The 21,394-nt window shown below is 45.4% G+C and overlaps 1 protein-coding gene across 3 annotated transcripts in view; it reads left to right on the forward strand.

The window, feature by feature from the left end:
• SYN3 (synapsin III) overlaps positions 1–21,394 on the forward strand; it is a 458,389-nt gene that overhangs the window by 38,052 nt on the left and 398,943 nt on the right. For all 3 annotated transcript variants that reach the window (XR_006381392.1, XM_044228488.1, XM_044228489.1), the window contains exon 3: positions 16,937–16,994. Coding sequence is in view for 2 of the 3 variants with exons in the window: in XM_044228488.1 (XP_044084423.1) it covers positions 16,937–16,994 (58 nt within the window). In the remaining variant the exon portion in view is untranslated. The remainder of the gene's footprint in view (positions 1–16,936; positions 16,995–21,394) is intronic.

Here is a 21,394-nt window from a genome sequence, read left to right on the forward strand (position 1 = left end):
AAAGGCTGCCACATCATAGGCTCTCAGTAAATATGTCTTGGTGAATAAATTAATGCGTATTGTTCACTGAGCATGCCGGAAGCTCTGCTGTTCTCACATGCATGTGTGTACTCACATTCATTCCTTCAGAAGTTAACTCAGGCTGGGAACGATTGAGCCTGTGCTTTGGAGTGGGATATTTATAGCATGTAATACATATTCAGTACAGTCAATATGGGAGCATGTTCAGCAGGTGTAGATAGCAGTCTTTACTTTCTTGCTAAGAAATCAGTTCATCTTAAGCAAGATGGTTATGTGCACAGCCTTTGTTCTGATCCAGTGTGCATTATCTTTGGTGTTGCTGCTTGCTTGAACTTGTCATCTTGAAGCCTTGTTTATCTTTTTCTGCGCTTATGTAAAAGCACCATCTTTATGTCCTGAGCGTAGCGGTTGATTTCTGCAGAGATATTGCTTCCAGGCACTTTTGCCTGTACAATTCTGCTGCCTGTCCACCTAGTAATCAAAATGCCTGCACGGCCTTTGCAGTCCTCTTGTTTCTTTTTAACCCAGTGCTTGACCTTGATTTGGAGCATTCTCTGCCATGTTATCTCTAGCTCAGTCAGGGTTTGCCATGATATGGCAGTGGTCGGGGGTTATTTTAAAAACCTGTTTGTCAGGGAACTTAACTCTCTGTATGGAGGTTGAGCTGATAAATGACAGCACAGTACAATGGTGAGGAACACAAACTTCAGAGTTAAGCCGTCTGGATACAGATCCCATCTCTACCCTGTCGTAGCTGAAGGACCTTTGCAAATTACTGCACCTAAATGTCAATAAGACAGTATCTACCTTGTAGAGTTAATGTATGTAATTGGGTTAAAATCTCAGTTACTGTAAAAGTGCTTAGGATGTGTCTTATAGACAGTAGTTGCTACTTAGGTGTATGTCACTGTTGGAGACTATTTGTGACCTTCTGTGCAACATTAGTCATCCTAATGGCAGCCCCTTATAGGCATGTTTATTTAATCTCTTCATCCCCAATAATGGGCAGAGTGGATTAGGATTGATCTCAGTGTGCAGAGTTTTCTATTAATCACTCATGCCTATTAGTTCCTGAGTGATAAAGTTGTGTCTTACAAATCTCTGTCCTCCTGGTGTCCATGAGGTAAGTAGTATAGTGTAGGGGCACAGGGAATGAGGTTGAAATGCAATGAATGGCCTCACCCAAGTAACATTTATTTATTATTATTTGAAGTTTTTATTTTAATTCCAGTTAGTTAACATACAGTGTTATATTAGTTTCAGGTGTACAGTATAGAGACTCAGCACTTCCATACATCATTCTGTGCTCATCACAACCAGTACACTCCTTAATCCCCATCACCTATTTCTCCTATCCAAGTAACATTACATTTTACTTTAGTCTTCCATCTCTCTAATCCACAGGTATGACTAATGGGTGAATTTTAAACTGTGCATACTGAGGGGGGACACAATTTTGGCTTAGAGTAATGTTTCCCAGTCTCTTTCAATCACGCCTGTTATACTCACACTTTAATTTGGCCTCAAAAGCAACAATCCTCTTCTTGCCCCTCAGTAGCTAATAAAGGGGAGAAGGGGGAAACTGACACTCATTAACTTACCTGGAACCTGGTTCTGCATCCATTGGACATTTGTGATAGAGACTTCCTGCCTGCAGACACACCAGCTTTTCCTGCAGAACTCCACCTTAGATTCTTCTCCAACTTCCTATCGTCTCTGAATCTTAATACATTTCCAGCTTTCCCCAGATCCATGCAGGCTGCCTAGGAATCCCAGTCCTCTTCTGCAGAGTTCCTGAGGATTGCCTGTCCCTGGCCACCAGGAGTGGCCAGCAGGTGGCGAGCCAGCCCCACTGTCCTGGGGTGGCTTTGGCAGAGCCTGGGCTGCCTCACAGGCAGCCCCCACCCAGCCCAACCCCTCCTCCATTGTGCAAACTGTCTCCTGAGAGGAAGAAGTTGTTAAAGGGGAGAAGCCAGTTCACAGGCCCCTTTCCCCTCCCCCTTTGAGATGATAATGAAGGGGGAGATAGCCACTGTCTAGACTGAGAGTGAACCCACCAGGAACAATGCTGCTCCCTTTTCTTCCTTCTCAGCCCCAGATCCTCTGTCTTCCCATTCTGGGTTCTGGGCTTTCCTGCAGAATCAGGTTTCCTTGTAGCTAGAGAATTTGCAAGAAACTCCCTCTCTCCCCCTCCTGGTGGAGGCCAGCTTGATACTCTGGACCAGCCTGGGCCCCCCAAGGGCTATCTGATACCTGCCCAGTGACCTGGAGGGAAGGACCTTTCATCCTTGGAGGAGAAACAGAGGGATACTTTGCTGAGAAACACAGTTCATGGCTGAGCTTTGTAAGATCCCACCACCTTTTGGAGTTGGACCTGGAAGAGCCCAGCTAGGACAGTGGTGTTTGGGGAACTTTGAGCCAGCTCAGTAGTGGGTCTGAACTCAAGTTGGTGCTGTCCTTTGGGATGAGGGGAAATCAGTCAATCTTGAGAACCACAAGGGAAAGGAGAAATAAAATAAATGGATGTTAAACTCAGTATTCTTCAGCCCTACTGCCTGTCCACTCATTCTCTTGCCTAGAATTTTCAGCAGCCCCAATGGTCCCGGGCCTCCAGTCTTGACTTCCTGGTTAACTTCCATGTTACCTTTGGTGGTAACCAAAGGGTAATTTTTTTTGAAACATAGACTTGATCAGTTTGCTCCCACCACGCATCCCCTATTATAATCCTGTGTTACTGTATCATTGCCCTCAAATTTAAATCAAGTCATCAGCTTGCTTGCCTCCCTCTAATTCTGTCTCTAGCTCCACTTCCTGCTGTACTCTTTATTCTACAGAAATAACAAACAGCCTGTAGTTCTCAAACACATTTGCCTTAGCATCTTCTGTTCCCTGCTACCTGGAATACCCTTCCCTATCTTGTTCACTTGTCCAATTTCCATTAATCCTTAAAAACCTGCTCAGGTGTCATCTCTTTTGTGAAGTCTTTCCTGACACACTGCAACCTGCCAACAGTGCTGACCGTCACCTCCTTTATTTAACTTAGAGCATTTTGCATTGTGCTACAGTAATTTCACACTGTGTTATCATTGGCTGTTAGGTGGCTATCTTTTCTGTCAAAACAAGGCCTGTGTCTTGTTCTTCCTTATATTCCTAGTGCTCAGCAGTTGGTGTTCAATTAGCGTTGTCATTGCCCCCCTCCACTCCAATGAGGATAACTTTTAATGGGCATAATGAGGCCTGAAACTCACCTTACCTTGAAAGTCAGCAATATAATACACAGAGTTGAGGGGTTTCAGTTTTTACTCACCTATGTATAAAATCTTGGCTCTTTATTTTCCAGTGTGGGAGTAACTGTAAGACTGCTATTTGAGATTGTTAAAAGAAAGTTGGCACAAAGCTTTTTTTATTGCCCACTGAATATACCAGAACCCCAGGTTTGATTTTGAAATCAAAACATTGAACGAGACAAAAAAAGAGATTGCTCATATTCAGGCTTGGGTCGGATGTACCTCCCTGCTCATGGTTTTGCCTATAAGCTCTCCAGAGCCTGGAGGAAGCTGAGTAACAGGGTGTTGAGGTGAGGGGATAGAAGCAGCTAAGCCTTTGCCCCCACTCCCTCCCTCTAGTAGCTTGTGGAACTCTGGCTCTCCTCTCTTCTTACCTCACCCATGGCCTTGTTCCCAGAATGTCTGCTATTCCATTTCAACAATGATCTATTGTTACCTTCCCTTCAATTCTCCACCCTTCCCTATGTCTCTTTTTCCTTTTATTTGTTGGGGAGGAAATGAAGAAAGTATTCTTGGTTTGAAACACCCCTCTGCTACTGTCCTTCCAGCCCAGAGTGTATCAGGCTACACTGTCCTCCTAAATAATGATCGGTGATACCCACTAAGGTACCTTGTGCATTTTTAGATTCACCAAGAGATGCCGAATGATAATTTGTGTCCCCACCACCACCCTCCCCCACCCACTCCCAGATGGTCTATTTGCATCTCAGTGCCTACAACAGGGCAGGCAGTTAATTAGGAAATGTCTGATGACTGAATGAGTGACTTTGGAGGTGATAAGTTATTTGATAATGACAGGTGGACGACAGTGAAACTAAAGAGTGACTTTGGTGACATTCTGAAATCTCCTTTTTCCCCTCTCATCTCATACTCAATCCAACAGAAAGTCACAGTAGTCACATGAGAGCATTTATACTCCAGAAACTGGCAAATGCTACAAAACAGGGCTTTCAGTTCTCTTCATAGAGCTGGTCATTAATCTTTTGCCAAGAGAGCTCTTGTCATAGTCACTTCCTGAGTTGCCCAGAGGGTGTTATACAGGTGAGGAAGCAGAACACAGAGACCATGCACCTGCTCAAGAAAGAACAGGTGGGGGTGGCTAGGGTGGGACTTGAACAGGTCTAACTTCTTAAAAGGCATTTCTAATGGCACCACAGTTCCTGCTGACCCCTGCACAGGACTTCAGCGTTTGGCACGAGGTAGATGCTGAAAATTCTTGGTCAAAAAATGAACAAACGCACAGATGAACAAATTATGAGCTCTTTGGGGATGGGGTCATGTCTTCATCATTGTCATATGGCAAACATTTGTGTACTTTCCACCTCCAGACATTGTGCTAAATAGTTTTCTAATTCTATCCTCCCAACAACTGTATGAAATACTTTTACTATTCTCATTTTATAACTAAGGAAAACTGAGGCTCTGAGCCCAAAATCAAAATGGATGTCAGTGGCATCTGGGATTCATCTTGGACCATTCTGGACACCCCTGTTCCTTGTCTTTTTTCCTACTCCTGCCAGAGCACAAGCCCTCCTGTGCTGTGTGTGAGGGCACTGGCCTGCAGAGCCTGCTTGGGAGGCTCACACATGTACACACACCCACACACGCCCAGTGTCTGAGAGCAGTGGGAGGAGACAGAGTGGCAGGACTCCATGTAACAGCACTGCAGCCAAGCTCAGGATCCTGGTGACCTCACCCTCACAGGAAAGTGCCCCACCTCAAGCCAGGCAGCTCCACCCTGCTGGAGTCCTGTGGGCAGCTGGAACGATAAGGTGCCAGGAGGAAAAGAGGTTCCTGTAGCCATCCAGACACTTGTGATCTCAGGTTTGGGAATTGGATCCTTCGTAGAAATTGCCTTTGGGCTATTTTCCTCTTTTTAAGGCTCTAGCAGGATCTTTTCTGCTCTTTCTCCTGGTGTTCTGATAGTAAATATATGATTTCCTAACACATGTCAGACATGTTTCCCAAGAGTGTTAAAATGAGAAGGGAGATAAAATGCAGAGAACTCAGGGCTGGCAGGTGGCAGGTCGGAACTGAAGTCCCAACTCTGCCAGTCACCAGCTCTGTGGTCTTGGCCAAGCCGCTTTACATTTCTGAGCCTCAGTTTCCTTATCTGTAAAGTGGGGACCATAATGCCACCACTGTCACCATACCACTGAGCTCCCAGGAATGTTAAAGGCTCCAGTTAAAAGCCTGTTGTTCCTCTCCCTCCTGTTGTCCTGTGTGTCCAGCTTGTTTGCCTGTGCTGTGGTCCTGTGCTAGAGCATAAGCTCCAGGAGGGTAAGGCTTAAACAAGCCTCCCTTGTTTGAATACCATATTGTCTGAGGCTAGCACAGTACCTGGCACAAGGTAGGATAGGCTGCACAGATGCTTTAATCAACAAACAAATAGATGCTCTTGCCAGAGGCTGATAACTACTATTATGGGAGAGTTCAGGATCAAGGACGCCCTAGGGAGAGTCTTTCTCAGAAAACACTCAGCTGCCCTGGAATTCAAGAGTACCTGATGTCCAGGCTTTGCCCAGGGCTCCCCCTTGTTGTTCAGCTGGTAGCTCAAAGGCTTCAGGCTCCACTTGGGCTGAACTGCTTCAGGCTGCTTTGACTGAAGACATGAGGACTGCAGGGCATCTTGGCAGGCTCCTTCAAGCCTTGCAGTGGGCCTAATTGGCCCCATGGGGACCAGAACATTCTGCTTCCCACTGTGCCACCTACAGGGGGGATATTTGAACTCAGAGCTGGCATCACCAGCAGTGGCTTTGGGGTAGGATGACTATATTCAGCAAACAAAAATACAAGACCCTCAGTTAATACTTAGATAAATAATGAATCTGTTTATCTCTTGCAATATTTGGTATAGACTTATACCATAAATAGACACTTATATGTATAGAATTGTTGGTTATTTACCCAAAATTCAAATTTAACTGGATAACCTGTATTTTATCTAGATAACCTGCTTATGGGGGATGACAATGAGAAACAGTTGCCAACATCTCAGTCCTGCTAATATGGGCTCAGTGAGAGGCTACCCTTTGCACTTCCTTGCTTTCTGGTTGGAGAACCAAAGCAGGCCCCCCAACTAACCCCATTCTCAGAGAGCAGCTTTCCCCACCTGTAACAATGACTGAGATTGTCAGTCAGCAGCAGGGAGGAAGCAAAACTAGTAGACAGTCCCAAGGCAGACTGCCTGGATCTCTTCTCCCTCTCACTTACATGACCTTGGGAAGTCTGACCTCCGAACTTCACATTCTTCAGCTATGAGGCAGGGCTATAGTATATCTTTTGTGAAAGGTCATTGCAAAGATTAGAGATGATGGCACAGGTGGGGCTGATACAGGGCTTAGCTTGTCATAACAGGCACTGAAATGGTAACTGTATTAACAATTAATTGCAATTACTAATTGCTGATGAATATAATGGTGCTGGAAGCCAGGGGGAAGGAAGCCACTTGGCATACTTCTCAGTTCAGCTGGATAGGCTCAAGGGCTGTCTTCCAGAAGCCCTGGAGGAGGGGTGTCTGGATGCTGGTAAGCTGGCAGGCACTCTACTGTGAGGATGAGAAGATGGAGGCCTGCGTTGGTCCCCTCCTCCTAGACTTGCTTGTGGGGCTCACAGCAGAGACACGTACCTCTCTGTTGAAGACAGGTGGCTCTGGGAAACAGAATCCTTACATCTCCCCCCACCACTTCCTCTATCACTAAACCTCTCCTTGAACAAGGCAGGCCCTGGCTATTGCTAGTGGGGACATGCAGGGATGGAAGGGAGAGGAAGAAAGGAAAGGCCTAATGTCACCTTCCTCCTCACTTTATTCACCAGTTCACACAGGCCATCCAGCACCACCTAGAGTGGCTCTGGACTTCTGGACTCATCCCTCCCACTCTGGGCACCTGCCCTGCAATCCTGCCCCTCCCCCTTGCCGCCCTGGCCCTGGCCCTGGGGGAGGGGGAAGGGCCTTGGGCATTCCCCAGCAGCCTGCCTAGTCGCCTGGAGACAGGCTCCGTTTTCCCAGGCCCGGCCCCTTTTATCAGGGAGACAATGTGCGCACACAGTGAGGGCCTTGTGTGGCACCCAAGCCCCAAGCCCTTTGACTTGAGGAATTTTTCAAGTGCTGACCTCTCTCCGTGAGGTCTTCCTGCTGTCCAATCCTGAGGCCTGGTGCTCCTGCTGTTTCCTACCCAGCTCTTTCAGGGTGAGAGAGAGGGAGGGGGAAAACAGTGAAGAGCTGTCTCTTGCCTGGTAGAGTCTTCACCCTCTGAAACTGGCTAGAAAATCCGGGGGAAATGTCTTTGAGCTGAAGGGAATGTGGGGAGAAATCTGATAGATGCTGTTTCTTCCAGATTACTCCCTTCTCTATTGATGCTATGTGATCATAGTGGAGCCACTGTTCTCTCTGGGCCTCAGTTTCTTCTTAAGTCAGATGATGATGGACAAAGATCACATTCCCCAAAATACAGTTTCTATCAGAATGACATTCAGATTCCCAGGCACCACTCTACACCTTCTGTAATAGTTAGAGTTCTTTGTTTGAAAGAAAAAGAAATAGACTTTGGCTGACTTAGTCAAAATGGGGGTGTATTGGAATGTGGGAGGCTCACAGAATCAAAAGGAGATATGAAAACCCAGGTCTTAGAAAGACCAAGACCCAGGGCTCTTCTGGGCTCTAGGAGGCTGGAACTTATGGTCAGCCTTCTCTCTAGAGAAGTCAGCTCCTGTTTCCCCCAGCCATGTGCCTCTCCGCTCTCAGATCAAATTCCTGGGGAACAACAAACCTGGCTGGTTCCACAGTGTGTTCTGGGACACTCCCACCAAGACTGTGTACCACAGAGCTGCTTGGTTCCTTCAGTACAAATGCAGATGGAGGTGCTGTTGCTGGATGTTCAGATGGGTGCAAGACAGGCCGCAGTGCAATGTACCCTTAGAACTACTAAATCAATGGAACTGGGAACCTGTATTTTTTTTTTTAAATGATGATGAGCCAAGTGTAGAAACCATTGAGTTAGAGGACTTCTTTCATGTGGCTTCCAACTGGTAGAGCTGGGAATAGTAGGGCCACCTACACTAGAGATATATTTCAGCTCAATATATGGAATGGCGAAGATCCATCCAGAGATCAGGTGGGCTGCTTAGTGACAGTGTGAGCTCCCCATCATTTGCAGGCGTTCAGGCATAACTGGGCTGGCCATTTGGGAAGAATGTTACAGAAGAGGCCTGACTGTAAAGGGGTTGGCCTATAAGCCGTTATAGGAGTCTTGAGCCTAAAGCTTTGTGTTCTTTCCTCTGTGACTTTATGTCTCAGTCACTTCTCTGACCTTGTCTTACTTTTCTCCAAAGATCTCAACTGTTCACCTTGTGAGTCTCCCCTCTTCCTCCAAAGCATGGTTTTCTTGCCCTGGTTCTCTGAATGACCTTTTCAGTGGAGTCCCTCAGATGCCATGGCTTTCTTAGCAATAGCCGTTTCAGCACTGGAGTCTACAGACTTCATCCAGCCTGGTTACAGCCTTGCCCTGGGGGAGGCAGGTCACTGGGAAGATGCCAGCCTCATTACAGAACGTCTCCTCTCCTGGGGCCTGTGGAAGCCTGCCTAGGATGTGTTCCCTTGGCAGGAGGGAGGCTGTCTGTGATGGCAAGAGAGAGGATGGTGCTTTGTGTCCATTTTCCTGACCTCCCACCCTTGATCTGCAGGAAGGGTAAGAGTGCAGGTTTCTTGAAGATTTGCGTTGAGCTAATTGCCATCTTCAGAATGGACTTAGTTAAATTAGGGGTTGCATGTACAGCTGCTTATAGGAAACAAGAAGGTCGGTGAGTGAAGGGGCAGGTGGTAGGAAAAGGCACAACCATAGAGAAATATTTCCCTGCTGCAAGGAAAACAACAACACATGCTTTATGGCAAATGGTTATCTGCCACTTGGTTTCATCTTCAGCAAGACAGAAAATTGGGGACTGTGTTGGGCGTGAGAACTGGTGTCCCCTCCAAAGGCAGCTGCTGCAGTTCATTCACCCAGTTGTTACCATGCAAGAAAAAGGGGCTGGTGTTGCCAAGTCATTGATTTTTCAAGGGCAGTCAGAAATCTGAATTTTTATATGAATTTTCTATTTTAAAATTGTAAGCATACAATTTAAGTCCAAAATAAGACTGTGGACCTCATGAAGTTTACCAGTCAGTAACTTCTGATTTAAAGAAGACATGAGTCAGGATAAATATGCAAGATAAATATTCTTCTGAGTCTGTCTCCAGCTAGATTGTATGCAGCATGATGGCAGGAGGGTTGTTTTGGTTAATGCAATACCTAGGGTCTAGCACAGTCCTGGGCCCATAGTGAACCTTGGATAGGTGGGTGGATGGATGGATGGCGGGGGTAAATGGGTGGATGGGTGGATGGATGGAGGGAGGAAGAGAAGGAGGGAAGTGTGGATAGAAAATAACTTTTCTCAGCCTTTTCCTTCTGTTCCCTGTTCTTTATACCTTGAGAGACCCCACACCCCCTTTCTAAATCAAACACTTAATATTCTCATGTGCCCTTCTCATCCTCCTTATACCATTTAAATCCCTTTTCTGGAATGATAGATATTAGTCATTTTCAGCTTGGTATGAATTACCTTTTCAGTGTATTACCTTTTCCATGGGCAATTCCCCAGATGGGCTCTTAGAGGATGCTCAGTAAATGTATGTTTGGTGAGGGGATGGCTTAGCCTTCTAAATGTTAACAAACTCTCTTTGTGTAATAAAGATTGTGGACTTTCAGATATCCTTAGGAATGAGGGTGACACAGTGTAGTGTCTTTGGCAATGAGAGGGATAAGGACTGAGATGACATTCTAACCTGATTTCTGCTGTTAATGGTGAGTGGGTGGCTGATGACTTTGTTTGCCCTAAAGACCTGTACTGGGGAGGAAGGGGAGATCCCAGAGAGTTGTCCAGGCAGGTTTCCATTATGCTAGACTTCATGAAGCAGGAGTTCCTTTTAGAGCAAGGAAGATGTTGCCCCTTCCTCCTCTTAGAGAGAGGAAATGACAGGTCACTTCCCCAGGGACACACCCAAGAGACCTCAGCCCTCTCCCCATCCTGGTGAAGATCAGGAGGGAAAGAGATGAGCGTTAAACACCTGCCATATGTCAGAATGTGTCAGAGATAGCATTCCTGAGCACTTACAAATGAAATGGGCGTGGGAAGGTTGATGTGTGTCTGAAGCAGCACTAGGAAATAAATAGCAGAGCTGGACAGAACCCGAGTCTGTCTCTGATGCTGGCAATGCCCATCGACTGCTTTACCTGGAGAGGAGAAGTTCCACCTTTGCAGCCCACCAGTGAGCAGCACACTTAACTAGCACGTTTTTGGCAGGTTCCCAGAGTCCTCCAAATCTGCATCCTCACTTAAGCCTCATACTAACCCTGTGGGTAGTCTTCCTGTCCCTGTTCTATAGATGATGAGGCAAGGGTTTGTCCAGAATCATGTAGCAGGTGCCCCAGCTGCCAGCTTAAATCTGGGTCTTCTGTTCTATGCCTATTGCTCATTTTCCCTGTACAATTAGAATATGCCCCAGGAGAATTTATCCCTTCCCTGAGCACCCCCAGTACCTGCCCAACTCATTTGCCCTTGTCTGTGCCTTTCACACGTACACATCCAGACCCTCTCACATTCATCTTGGTAGCCCTTGGCCCTGACAAAGAAGAGGCCCCAGATATCAGATACATGGATGGATGAACTGGACCACTCCCCAGCGAGTGACCTTTGCCCCAGAGATGGGCTGAGCTGGATCTTTGGGTTAATGCCCTGTGTAGTCATGGTCTATGTATGAGCCTCTCCTTCCCGTTAGGTGGTAAGCCCCCCAGAAGCCAAGAACTACTTAGAGGCTGCAGGCCCTGGCACAAAGTGGATGATCAGTAAATATGTATTTGGCTTCTTCTGAAGAAGCCTTCCGTGACAACCTGAGTGAGATCTCCCCTGCTCCTCACATCTTATCCCCTATCCTTTTGTGCATTTTATTCTCAGTACTCATCAGTTCTTTTTCACCTGGTTAGTTTTCTGACTTTTCTGGGAGCACGAGCTTCCCAAAAACAGGCAGCATGTCAGCCTTTTCCCCTTATGGCTGGTGGGGTCCCTTGTCCCTGGAAGGCTCAGTAGATAGTTGTGAATGGTGACCAGACCTACCCATGAAAATCTCCTTTCCTGTTGCTGTCAGAGGCCAAGGAAGGGACATTTGTCACATCCTGTGGCTTGGGGCTCTAGTTCCTTACCTCTACAGATCCCCATATGGGTGCAAGGGGCCTGGCCACCCTCAAAGGGTCCCTCGCCTGCCTGACTCACTGGAGTTCCCTAATTGCAAGGTGGGATGGAGACCCTGCACCTTCCTTGGAGGATCCCCTCTGGCAGTGGGAAGGGGCCAAGCAGGTTAGCTGTATTTTTGAGTAAATAATGGAGCTAGAATGGATCTCCGAATTGGACCTTTGTGTTCAAAGGTCCTGCTTTTGTCACACCTCCCTCTAGCCAAGGTGCCATTTGACTCTCCTCATCTTACTGACTGGGGAAGCCTTGACCATGTCTACCTTCGATGGTTTCCTGCATGGTCCATACTCCATCTCACCCTGCTTAAGTCCAGGCCACAAATAAGCAATGGATATGTTGCATCAGAAACACGAGACCCCTTTCCCCGGGGGCCAGATTCCTGCATCCCTGCCCTCCTTCCCCTTACAGGGGCCACCTGTGGGAAGAGGGCTATGCCTGGGAAAGGCATAGCCAAAGCCCAGCCACATTGACTCTACATCCCAGACACATTTATTAGGAGGGTGCCGCTTGGACACAGGTGGATCCTGTTTGCGCTAATTCTCCTCTTCCTTCTGCCCCTGCTGTCGCCATGAAAGAACTCAGTACCCGCTCCTCATAAATCTCTCTCACACACCACATCCCGCCTCCCCAAACTTGGGATTTCCCACCCCAGGCAGCGCTGGTTTTATAATATTCTCCTTCCTGGTGCCTCTGATGTGGCAGTAAAATATGAGACCACCCACAGAGAAGGAAGCTTCCTGGAATCAAGAGTTTTCCCCACCCCCTTCCCAAGGCCAAGGCCTTGAGTGATTGGCTGGGATATTCAGGGAGCTCATTATAGGAATAAACATATTAGGGCATTGGGAAGAGGTCTGCATTAGGGAGACAGCCTTCAGGCACAGTGAGGCCCTCCATTTTGCCTGAGGTCAAACAGCCAGGCAATTACAAAGGCGGCAACCCCAGCCCCCAAGGCATCTAAAATTCCAGACCATCCCTACCCTTCCCTCTGCCAGACAGGACTGTTCAGAGGCAGCTCAAGCCTGAATGAGCCCCCGGCAAGGAGGCAGCAGTCTGTGTGGCCTGTCAGGAGACAGACTTCTGACTCCCAGCCAGGCAGGGGGATGGACTGCCTGACCCTCAGCTTCAGCCGGAGTCCGTCTGCCAGGCTTTGCAGTAAACATTCCAGAGATGGGCAAAACAAGTGTTTCTCCTGGGAAGGTGAGGCCTTGTGAAGGCCAGAGCTGCTTGGGTGGTATTGGTGTAGTGTAATGTGTTCTGCGTTCTGGTTAGAATCGAGTTGAGGGCTACCCGTCATTCAGGTTGGACACTGTACAAGGACCCCACATTGTAATCAGTGGAGATTTTTAAGTGTACTACAACGGTGTACCAGTAGATGACAGTAAAGTGTCTTGAGGACAGGATACGCAGGGCATATCCCTAGAAGAAGTTACTCATTTATCCAGTGACCAAACACTTATTAAACGTGCCTTGTGCCCTGGCACTTGGTGCCAGATACTGGATCCAGTGAGCACTGAGACACAGTTTCAGGTTTCCAGGAGCTCTCAGACTGGGTGTATGCGGTCAAGGTAGAGACAAATACCGTGTGGTTACAACAGGGAGTGATAGGGGTTTTAATAGTTGTTAGTATAGGATGCTGTGAGAACCCCAAGGAGAAACCTGGCCTCACTGGCGGGGTGGGGGTGAGCACTTTCAAGGAAAACTTGATAGAAGACGTGAAGATCTTGGAGGCACCAGCCAGGCAGAGAAGAGCAAGAAGCCATCCTAAGCAGAGAGAACAGCCTGTGCAAAGGCTCAGAGGCATGAAATGTAGGACGAGGCTAGAGAATCGCAGGAAGTTGCCTGTTTCTGTGATGTGGGCAGAAAACCAGAGGAGAAATGAATGGGTCAAGGTTAGCTGGATCCAAATCATGAAAGACAAGGAGGGTCTGAACTGAATCTCCAAAATCTTTAAGTTCAAGATCTAAGTCACCGGTGCCCCTTAGAGATTTAATGTGTCTTTGAACAAGGACTTCTCCATCTGGAATATGTAGGGACTGATCCCCACCCTACCTACTCTCAGGGTTGACATTAGGGTCAAATAGGAGGAGGGATGTGAAGAGACATGCAGGCCTTATATACCAACAGCGTCTGTTTATTATTATTATCAACACCCATCACTCATTGAACTGGTGGAACAGATCAAAGTGAAGTGAATCACATTTCTGTTTTGTAACCTCCATGAGGGCAAGATTATGTTTTATTTGTGGATCCCAACCACATGATACCCACAGGCACAGAGAAAACAGTCAGTAGTTCTTGTTGATTCTGTTTTAGGCCCTGGGTTATGTACTTTGGAGCTGACTATGTGCAGGAACTTTTCTGAATACTTTATACATCTTATCTTGGTTAATCTTTACAACAACCTGTGAGTTAGTTACTAGTATCAAACCAACTTCCCAAATATGGAAACTGAAACACATGGAGGTCGAGTAAGTTAACCAAGGTTACAGTGAGTGGTAGCGCTGGGATTGCATCTCTGTGGTTGCCCTGAGTCTACTACACTCTGCTGTCTTGTTGCATAGAAGATCAGGTGAATTTATCCCTATAGCCTTGGCTGTAGATGTTATCACGCTTGACAAATGAGAAAACCATGACCTAGAAGGGTAAAGTATCTTGGCTTAGAACATGTGGTGAGTGAGTTGTAGAGCTCCAATTTTGCCCAGGCCACACTTTTTCCAGTGTACCAGTGATTGTTCTCATTAGCTACCCTTCTGAAGTCCCAGGCCCATCTAGTACCTCTTTTAAACCTAAACTAGAGGGAACCTTGCCCTAAATCTGACTCCAGCCCTTACTAGCTGTACCCCTTCTGATAGCAAAGGAGGTCCCTGCACCATGACCTTGCAAACTATACCCTTAGACCATGCAATGGATACACAGAACCCTAGAATTCCCTGCCCAAAGGAACCCTGGCCCAGTTCATGCCCTGTGTATGCCAGTTCCTCATCCATCCTCCTAAGTCATTGCCAAGGCAGAACTGTTGGTGGGGGCATGAGTGAAGAAATGAAGCATGGCACATGGGCTAGGCAATCCATGAGCCTGCACAAGAATCCTGGGTAGTGCAGGACAGAGAGAAGTCTAGAAGGAGAATTAGGGAAGACTGTAGGGACCAAGACATGGCAATCCCCATGTTGCCTTATTCTGGGTAGAACTCTAAAAATTCCAAGAAGTCTATATTCTGATCCTTCCAGGCCATTATGAAGTTGTACTTGTTGAGGAAGGAAGACAAACATGTTTTATTTTAATGTTTGCTGGATTTATTTATCAATTATAAATATTAGATATGTGATATAAATATTATAAATATTAGATATGTAAATAGGCCTCCATTTTTTCTTTTTCCCCAAGCCCCACACATATTAGAAGTGGACTTATCCCAGTATCTGTAGTTTGCTGACACTACATTTAAAGGTTTGTGGTAAAATTCACACTATGGAAAGGTCCCCTTTGCATGAGCCTCACTGCACACACATTTTGTCAAACACCATGCCTGGAAGAAAAAGCAGAACTTTCAAGTCACAATAACAGCTCCTATCCAACTAAAGTTTTGTTTAGTTGACAGCTAAGCCTGTCGACGTTGTAAGAAAAAGTAGAGTTAATGTTAGAGCTACCAGTCAGTGATTTGGACAGTCTTGGAAAGAGACGAACTCCACTGGCATCAGAGAAGTGTACATAGAGACTCTTTGAAAGCAGACGGACTGAAGCTTGGTTAGAGAATTTGTAGAAAATACTCCTTCTTTCATAAATGGCAGATTAAGAAAACAGGTAACAACATGGATATTCCAGGAAGAAGAATGGAAGAAGAAACCAAGAGTATTCTTGGATGTACTACTTACAAATTATTGATTTGAATTCAATCAAGTAGACACACCTAACTGAATGGAGAGTTGGGATCTTCCTGGGTGTGTGTGTGTGTGTGTGTGTGTGTGTGTGTGTACCAATCTGCAAGCTCTCTTAACTGTGGCAAAGAGAAGAATGGGTATTGGAACAAAGAGCCGTCTCTAACCCAGGAAGGTTTATGTAAATGCTTAACACAGTGGTCAGTTTATAGCAAGTGACTGAGAACTGTTTCTTCATACCCAAATCCAAAAGGGCAAATGGAAACTTTTGTTACTTTTGCCTTGTATGTGGGAGGACATCTAAACCTAGAGTACCCCAACATTTGCTGCTATTTTTCAGGGTTGAGCAAAAACATAGAAGTGGAATTAGAAGGCCAGGATTTAAGTCCCTTAGGGAAAATATTTCATCTCTCTGGGTTTCAGTTTTGTCTTTTTTTTTTTTTTAATAGGATGGAAATAATAATGCCTTCTTCATGGTGGTGGTTGGAAGCATTAAATGAGAAAGGCTGTATGAGTTAAAGCCTACAGCAGTTTCTGGCACAGAGTAAATACTCCACAAGTGGGTTTTTTCCCATCTCTATCTTCACTCATTTATTCATTCAACAAGTATTAATTGAGCTCCTACTGTGTGTTAAGCACTCTGGTAGGTGTTAGGAGTATTTGTTCCTTACTTGAAGGAGCTGTGTTATAGTTTAGTGAGACACAGGCATTAAACGCAGTTTCTGATTATAACTAATTATATGGAAGAAGAGTAAAAAAAGAATATGTGAAGAGAGATGAGGGGGTCAAGATTAGAGTGCTTATACAGAAGAACTGGCTACTGGATGGATTTGGGAAATAATTAGAATGTAGAATCAGTGGGGACAGGAAGAGAGAAAGAGATGACAAGAATGAAGTCTCTGTTTCTGCCTTGAGCAATGGGTAGATGAGATGCCATTACTGAGAAGACAGAAATAAGGGTATAGAGGAAAGATGATGGAAGGATGGATGGATGGATAAAGGGATAGATGAGGGCTGCTTCCTTGGACAGATGGGCAAATGGAGGAATGAGTGGATGGATAGATAATTTATTAAGTATATAGAGTGTAACTATAAATACTAAAAATAGGCAATTCTGCATTATTTATATACGTAAGATTCTTTATCTTATTTGGTCCTTAAAATAACCCTTAGAAATATGTCATGAGGTATTAATATCTTCCTTACAGATAATAAAATTGAGACATAGGGAGGTTGAGCCGCTTGACAGAACCAGAACCTGTGTCTCCAATCTTCCCATCTAGTATTCTTTCACTTCTTGCCCACAATGCATAAAATAATGAGAGAATCAGAAGTCAAGGTGGGAGGAGAGAGCATGAAGTTACAAATGTGTCTGAAATGCACCTCTGGGGGTAAGACCTTTGGGAGAAGAAAGAAAAAAATAAAGCAGTCTGCACCCTTACTCAGTAGCTCTCTTCCTTTCTTTCACAGGACCAAGTATTTTCATGGGAAGAAGGTGAATGGAGAGATTGAGATCCGAGTAGAGCAGGTAGGTTGGAGCTGGGTCTTTCATGCTATCACGTTGATATTTTCCACAGCTGGAGCAACCTTGGTCCTCATCTTATGTGGCTACTGTGAGCTGAGATTACCAGAAAATCTTGGCTTATGCCTGGGAGTTTTACTAAATTCCAGAATTATTTAGCATAATGTTTTTGTTTTAGCAGCAGAAACTTTCTTCAAAGGAAATCTCAAGTAGGAACCCATTTTACAAAAAAGAGACAAGTAGAGAAAAGAGAACTGATGAAATGGGCATGGGGAGCTCAAAAATCTGTCTGTTCCATCCTGTTCTACCTTCTCCCCATTCCCCTTATGGCCCCCAAGGCATCTCCTTGGAACTGCTTGGGCTAGGCACCACAGTGGGTTTGAATCCTGGCTCTCTCATTTAATAGGTATGGGGCAGGTGAGTCAATTACTCTCTGCTTCAATTCCCATGTATCGTTGTTAGGATTAAATTATTTAAAACACCAAATGAGACTAGAATTACAAATACTGGCTCTTGTTGTTACTGCTAATATCAACAGCTAGGCACCTCAATTTATGGGGAAAGAAACATGAACTTGCTAAATGCTACATAGGAACTCAGTGGCAGAATGAGGACTAGAACTTGTGATCTCCAGATCTAGGGCTCCTCCCATTCATTCAGTGAATACTTGTTGGGGCCTACTAAATGCCAAGCATGGTGCTCAGTCTTAGGAGAGCACATCAAATCTTGGGCTCTGGAGCCAGACTTTAGGTCGGAATCCCAATGCCACTCCTTACTAACTGTGTGACTTTGAGCAGTACTAAGCCCTTTGCAGCTCGGTTTCTTCATCTGTTCAACTGGGTATTAATAGCATGAATTTCATGGGGTGACTATGAGGATCAAATGAGTTAGTCTCCAAGTACTTGAAACAGCACCTGGTATAAACCAGACACTTAGGAAATGTTACTCATTTATCATCATCATCATCATCATCAAAGACAAAGAGTTAATAAGATAGATGAGGTCCCTACTATAAGATGAACTCAAAAAAGTGCAGTAAGAAAATAGAGGGTGTGACTTTCTCAGCATTCTTTGAATTTGGTGTGTTGGAGGAACAGAAAGCCTTTCTGAGCATCCAATTTGAGTTGGCGTAATATTAAAACACCTTAAGCTTGAATTTCAGTTTGATCTGTGGCTTTCAAGTCAGTCCAATGTCTACTGGTTTTCCTTCTATGGCAAAGAGTAGGTTATTTTTGTTCCCTTAATAAATATTTATCAAATGTCTACTATGCTAGCTCACTAACATGTGGGGAAGGAGGATATAGAAGTAGAGGCTCTGTCCCAAAAAGTTTGTGGTCTAGGAAGGGAGGCAAGATAAGTCTTCATAGAACCTCAGTACAGGTGGAGTCCAGGAAAGAGAGCTCCAGACTTAGTGCTAAGGGCAGCAGAGGCCACCACTAATTGAGAGAGTGAGAATGGCTCCAAGGAGGAGGTAGTATTTGAAGGGCATCTTGACAGATGGATAGGATTTCAACAAGTGAATGTGGCAACGTGAAGAGTAATGAGATGGAAGCATTGTAGGCAAAGTTAAGGGGGCTGGAAGTATAGGGTAGGGAATGGTGGGAATCCAATTTGGTTGAATCCAAAATAGGAAACATCATCTTCCTCTAGCCCCAATCTGCTTGTCCTTCCACGTTCTCTCTCTCAATAAAGAGCGCCACCCCCTTAATCTTCCATGTTAGCGAGAAACCTGCACAGGCTCCCCGATGACTCTCCTCCCTCCACCACTACACCCATTCAACTACCAGAAGCTGTTGACTCCACATCCCATCTCTCCAGTCCATCCACTTCTCTCCATCCTTATTGCCTAGATCCTTGGCTGAACCAGCATCAGCTCTCACCCAGTCTTCCTTATCAATAGCCCTCTAACTCCATCCTTTTTACCCACTTCCAATTTATTTTTACTACTAGAGCTGGAATGATCTTTCTTTTTTTTTGGTAAAGATTTTATTTGTTTATTTGACAGACAGAGATCACAAATAGGCAGAGAGGCAGGCAGAGGCAGGCAGGGAAAAGCAGGCTTCATGCAGAGCAGAGAGCCCCATGCGGGGCTCGATCCCACGATCCTGAGACCATGACCTGAGCCGAAGGCAGAGTCTTAACCCACTGAGCTACCCAGGTGAGCCCCAAAGTGTTAGCTTTTAAATCCCTTCCTCAAAGACTCCTCCTCTCACACCTTGATCTAAATCAAATCAGCTAACCTGGTTGTTCCCTATCATAACACTGAACTTTTCCTTCTTAGCCCTCACCCATATATATAGGTGTGGGATTATTTGCATGAGCATGGGGGCCATGGCTATTTGGATCTCACTTTGTTAAGTAGCGCAGGGCCTGGCACCTACTAGAACTAAAGAAATACTTGCAGAATGAATAACTGATAGTTTCCACAGATTCCAGACTGCTTGTCAGTTTCCAAGGGAGATAAATCACTTCTTCTTAATCCCCCTCAAAAATCTGGTTTTTCCATAAGCCATCTGGTAAATGCTCAGTTGCCAATTTAGCTAGCCCTATCTCATCCCATTTGTGAAAACTCCAGAGCCATGTTTTAATTTTACCCGTTTATCTCAGTGATGCCCCTTGTCCAACTTATGGGTATAAAATCCATGATTAGGAGCATCATTGGTAATTGCCCTAAGAGTAACTCATGCAGAGGCTCTGGGGACACTCAGCCAATCTATGAAGCCTGCAATCATGCTGGAAAACATTGGCTAATTTAGAGTCATCCTGATTTCCAGCCATCCCCCGCCATAGAAGCCAGAAGGCAAATTAGCCAGGAGACCAAATAGCAGGTTATTTGGGCCTTTTTCCCTGAAAGACATGCCTTCCTAAACCTATCTTAGAGCCTGAATTGTTTGCCTTTTCCCATCTGGATGAATGGGCGGGTCACATAAGCAGCCCCCCAGGAATCTCATATGTATTCTCTCACACTTAGGAAAAGTCTTAGGATGGAAGCCACTGTTTAGTCTGAGCTGGTCTCACATTTTGGAAGTTTGTCTCCCAACTAAGGGCCAAATTAACCAGATAATTGCACTGTCTGGGTTTTGCTGGACAGAGCAAGTGAATTAGTTGTGGTTGGCCTAGAGGAAGCCTCACCCTTCTCTCCACCCTCTTCCCCCCAAGTTCAAAAACTGCTTGCCTCAGCTGTTATAGAGCCAGGAATCCAGAAACCCTGGGGGAGACTGGGGAGGTGAGGGGGGTAGGGACTGCATCATGTTGCATTCCATTACCCAGAATGCCCTGTTGGCTCTGTGGGGCCTCACAGCAGTGTCCTTGAAGGGTCTGAGACGTTCTGGCCAGGGTGGTTGGCGTGACCAACTCTCCTCTATTTATATTTAGGGCAAAAGTTCTTTTTCTCCACAGGTACAAGTCACCCCTCTGTGGGACTAAACAATGAGTTTGATGAATGGATTAATCTCAAATAGACTCAGTTCTGAAAGACGAGCAGACTAGGACTTGGTGGGACAGAGCCTTGGGCTTCTTTCCTCTCTCATAAAAAAGGCTGCAATTACAATGGTCAATCTTTCCTCAGTGATAATAGAGGTACCAAGGCATAAGCAATGACAGTGTCTTGCTCTAACAGATGGAGAGGAAGACAAGAGAAGGTAAAGAATCTGCACTTGACACCAGTGAAGGAAGCTGGACAAGTCACAGGTTCACATATGAATGCCAGTGGCTCCCTTTGCGTCCTGCCCTCCTGTGACACTGGAGTTGGGATGGGGTTAGGTAGATGTGTGGATCCCAGGAAAGGCTTTCATGATTCAAATGCTATTCATCTTCTGCTCTTTATGTGTTTCTTCAACTCACATGTCTTAGGGAAGCAAAGGTGGGATTTTTCTCTTATAATAGTTTAAACGCTCTTTCCATGGTTTGGCTGTTATGGACACTGCTGCTATAAACATTGGGGTACATCGGGGTAATTACCTAATAGTACAATTGAATGGGAAGAGATCAGAGAGGGAGACAAACCATGAGAGACTATTCACCGTAGGAAACAAACTGAGGGTTGCTGGAAGGGATTTGGGGGGGTGGGTGGAGTAACTGGGTAACAAGCATTAAGGAGGGAACATGATGTGATAAGCACTGGGTATTAGGTGTAACTGATGAACTGATGAATTACTGAACTTTACATCTGAAACTAATGATGTCATATATGTTCACTAATTCAATTTAAATATAAAATAGTTTAAACACTCAAGACCATGATGTATACATTTTGCATACCCACTTCAGCCTTCCATTCACAGTTCTTTATATGTCAGCATTTCTTAGAATGGATCTTTGCTGTAGATAGTCTATTGACCATAAAGACCATGTGATATTTCAAGAAATAGTTGCTAAGAAGATAGAGAAATGGAAGTTGGATGTTA

Source organism: Neovison vison, chromosome 12, assembly GCF_020171115.1.
Source record: "Neovison vison isolate M4711 chromosome 12, ASM_NN_V1, whole genome shotgun sequence".
Classification (NCBI taxonomy): Eukaryota; Metazoa; Chordata; class Mammalia; order Carnivora; family Mustelidae; genus Neogale; species Neogale vison.